This window comes from Hermetia illucens, chromosome 1, assembly GCF_905115235.1.
Source record: "Hermetia illucens chromosome 1, iHerIll2.2.curated.20191125, whole genome shotgun sequence".
In the NCBI taxonomy this organism is placed as follows: Eukaryota; Metazoa; Arthropoda; class Insecta; order Diptera; family Stratiomyidae; genus Hermetia; species Hermetia illucens.
In genome coordinates this window covers 147028419-147032121 of record NC_051849.1, presented here as the reverse complement: position 1 = coordinate 147032121, position 3703 = coordinate 147028419, and the positions used below count along the sequence as shown (strand labels likewise).

Below are 3703 nucleotides of genomic sequence, written 5' to 3'. Positions count from 1 at the left end.
AACCATTCTTTAGGGACTTCAGTAAGATCTCTTGCTGCTTCAGTAGATCTCTAGCTGGGCCGAATCGGAAGATCTAAGCCGACTAGACAGCAGTGACGCTCTTAGGAGTTTGTACCTATAAAAAGGCGGACCACAGTGAAGTTTCAAGTCCGAACAGAGGTGAAAAGAATAAAGTCTCGATACGCTTTTAATTGTTTCACGTTATCCGGGCCTTCTATTTACACCGAATTACTAAGACGTGGGTGAAAAAGATTCGTTTATTTCTAAAACCTCAAGCTTGCTAACTAACAATCGTTGGCTACAGAAATCTTTTATAGACTGAAAATGTTATTATTATGAGATCTCTTGTTTAGTCTGCAAGATCACATTGTTATTGTTATGAGATCTCTTGATTCCAATAAGTCGTCTGCAGGATAAGATTGCTATTGTTATGATAAGTACTGGAAAGCTACATCGGTTTGTGTAATTAAATGGAAAACCAAGTCAGCGTTAATTTACTTGTTTAAGATTAGGAAATTTAATATCGCTGACTTCCGAGCACGATTGAAGGGTATGTGAGTCATGTGTGTGTGCATGATACTTAACTCCACAGCGTTAATTGCGCTTCTCGGAGGGGCCACTGATAACTACTTACCTTACCCCTTGGTTATCGCAGAGGTGTGGGATAGGCCTCACATCTACGAATGAATGCTGAATCTGCACTTATACACTAGTACCGCTGTGCCGGCCACGACGGCGGCGGAACAGAACGTTGGGATTATGGCAGCATGGTAGGTACTCATTTTAAACTCCCAGGACCCTGATGTACTTTAAGGCATTATAGAATCTCTGTATCAACTGAAAGTAAATTGTCTGACACATAAGACACACCAACGTACTTTCATATGAAATGCACAAAACCTTTCATGCCTGCGCGGAGAGCTTCCCATATCCAATTTGTTTTTATTCAGAGATCAAATCTAGGAGGATATTAAACTGCTGATAAATTCTCGATTATGAAAATACTATCTTGATTCCTAACAATTCTCTACTTTCCCCCTTGAGGAATCAATGAAAAGGTTTCACGTTATTGTTATTAAGAAAATATGCTATTATATTTAAGGTGATTGTCATTATTGCCCCGAATAGAGATAATTTGGAAACCAGCTGATCCCTCCTTTAATGCTGTCAGCTTATCATCTTGTGAATTGAAATCCAATTATTTTTATCAAGGTCGCTCACTAATTTAAACGCTAGACTCAAGCTAATTAGCATTCTGTGCGCAAGCGATGACTATCAAGTTGCTTTTTACAAACAAAGTGGCTGGATGTGATACCCAACAGAAATGTTCGACCCCACAATAAACATTTTTTACGTATCTAAAAATACTTTCAAAGATGATTTTTTCCGCATCTTATTAAAGTGATCCAAGCATTATTTCTGATCTACCCGTACTAAATCATAGATTGTTCTCTATCGCATAGATAAGGGGCTGCAACTACTCCCCTTTGGTGAAGCAGCTCTGCTAGCAGTTCCAATTCATTTTTCGTTTTGAACACGAGTATTTGGTTTGTGCTTTGTGAGCATGACTTGCTGATTGGTCTCTGTCTGTCTGATAGATATCAAACGCCGTTCTTTGGGTGCTTTTTATATAAAAGAATTATTAGTGAACGGGGTTGCCTCAGATTATCCAATTAAAGCATTTGATCAGTTTGTAAAGTGGAAGCAGAATGGAACGTTGGCAAAACAAAGTAGCGGTTGTAACTGGAGCCAGTGCCGGTATTGGAGCGGCGATTGCCGCGGATTTGGTAAAAAATGGTTTTGTTGTGGTTGCTTTGGCTCGACGTGAAGAACGCCTTCAAGAAAATCGACGTAAACTTCCGGAAAATCTACAATCCCGGTACCATCCTAGAAGATGTGATGTTAGCAATGAAGACGAGGTAAAAGATACCTTCGCCTGGATCGAGGCAAAATTAGGAGGAACTGATGTCCTTGTTAACAACGCCGGAATTGGTACGATTGGTGTGGAGCTTTCAGCCCCTGATAATACCCAGCCGATTCGAAATGTTGTGGAGACGAATATAATGGGTGTCGTGTATTGTGTACGGGAGGCGTTCAATTCGATGAAAAAGCGGAACTTTGACGGACATATCGTAATAATAAATAGTGTCGCAGGACATTATGTTCCTATCGTGCCTTTTGGCTCGGTGAATATCTACCCTGCTTCCAAGTTCGCAGTAACGGCAATGGTTGAGACTTATCGCCAGGAATTCGCGAATGCTGGAACGAAAGTTAAAGTTACGGTAAGTTTTGTGTTATCGAGCTTATTATATATAAACAGTAGAGGGTTTCAATTTTTGCTGAAGGAGGAAGAGTAGAGTAGAAGGAGGGCTAGTTTTAGCAATCCCTATAAGCTTGAATTGTCGAACTTCCCAGAATGCACATATTGCAATCATTTATGGAAGAAATAAGCATAACAAAATGATAACATTTTCATTCCAGAGTATCAGTCCTGGAGGTGTCTTAACTGAAATAATGCCAAATATGGAAGCGTATAGAGATGCAGGTAATCCACTTTTGGACGCAGAGGATATATCAAATGGTGTATTATATGTCTTAAGCACACCGCCCCATGTCCAGGTAAGAAAATATTTTCTAACTTAGGCAAAAGTTGAAAGAAGTTCTTCTTTTCAGGTTCATGAATTGACTGTAAGACCTATTGGAGAGAAACTGTGAGCCGCTAATTATCAGCCAGCTGCACCTATGTTTGTTTGTTGTTTTTTAGAAAAATATTCTTGCATTTATAATTTTTTATTGTTATTGTTTTCGTTTTGAAAATACATATGTGACTAAGCCTTTTTAACTGGATTACATTTTGAGAGTAGCGAGGTCGGTTGTGGGTAATTTAAAGTTAGCGTTACAGTGCGACTCGACTCGACATAAAACAATGAGAATTGTTGCATGTCCAACTGGAGATAGAAACGTTGAGTATAAGCTGAGGAACGGGTTGGTCTAGTTGGTCGCCTCCATATTTAACCAGTCCGGCTGTAATTCTACCAGCTCCTGCGACTAGTGGTTTTTAACCCGATAAATTCTATGGACTTTGGACTATTCTTCCGTGGTTGGCGGTGACAGCATTTATCCGTCGTCTTGAGTTGGTGGAACCAACTTGCTGATATGCTATTTATGCAGTTCATCAAAATATTCAATTCACCGCTCCAATATGCCTTCAGAATACTCCTTCCATATAAAGCCAAGATATCATGAAAAAGGCAAGTATCGTTGACAGAATATATTCCTGCCATACTTCAAAATCCCTTTCAAATTTTCCTTCAATTTAAAGATGAAATTATTAGCTTCTACGGAGCCCTTCTCTTGTCGAAAGCGCTCCAGACTTCTTCATTGTCGAAAGCCCTCTCAAAACCAGCAGAGTCGAGGTAAAACTCCAAAAGAATATGGGGAGTAAATCAGTCGACTTTTCCTCAGTTAAGCTTTTCAGATAAATTCAAGGATTCATCTAACTTCGGTTAGAGGTAGATTTTCTTTGTAAAACAAAACCTTATTAAAATCGGTGCAATGCTCTTTTGTCTTTCAATTGACACGAAATTTGGTAAGAAAGTACGAGCAGTGAATGTCCACATATGCAGTATGTTACACTTTTCAATTTTGAGTTTAAAGAGGGGTGTCATACATACAAAACGGGGTGTTCACCGAATATAATCAT

At 39.3% G+C, this 3703-nt stretch overlaps 1 protein-coding gene across 1 annotated transcript; it reads left to right on the top strand.

Moving 5' to 3' along the window:
- Positions 1–1542: 1542 nt before the first annotated feature.
- Positions 1543–2837, top strand: LOC119653394 (farnesol dehydrogenase-like). The gene is made up of 3 exons (XM_038057960.1): positions 1543–2282; positions 2482–2619; positions 2674–2837. Exons 1-3 carry the CDS (start codon positions 1710–1712, stop codon positions 2713–2715), a joined length of 753 nt encoding a protein of 250 aa, XP_037913888.1. The 5' UTR covers positions 1543–1709; the 3' UTR covers positions 2716–2837.
- The last annotated feature ends 866 nt before the right edge of the window (positions 2838–3703 follow it).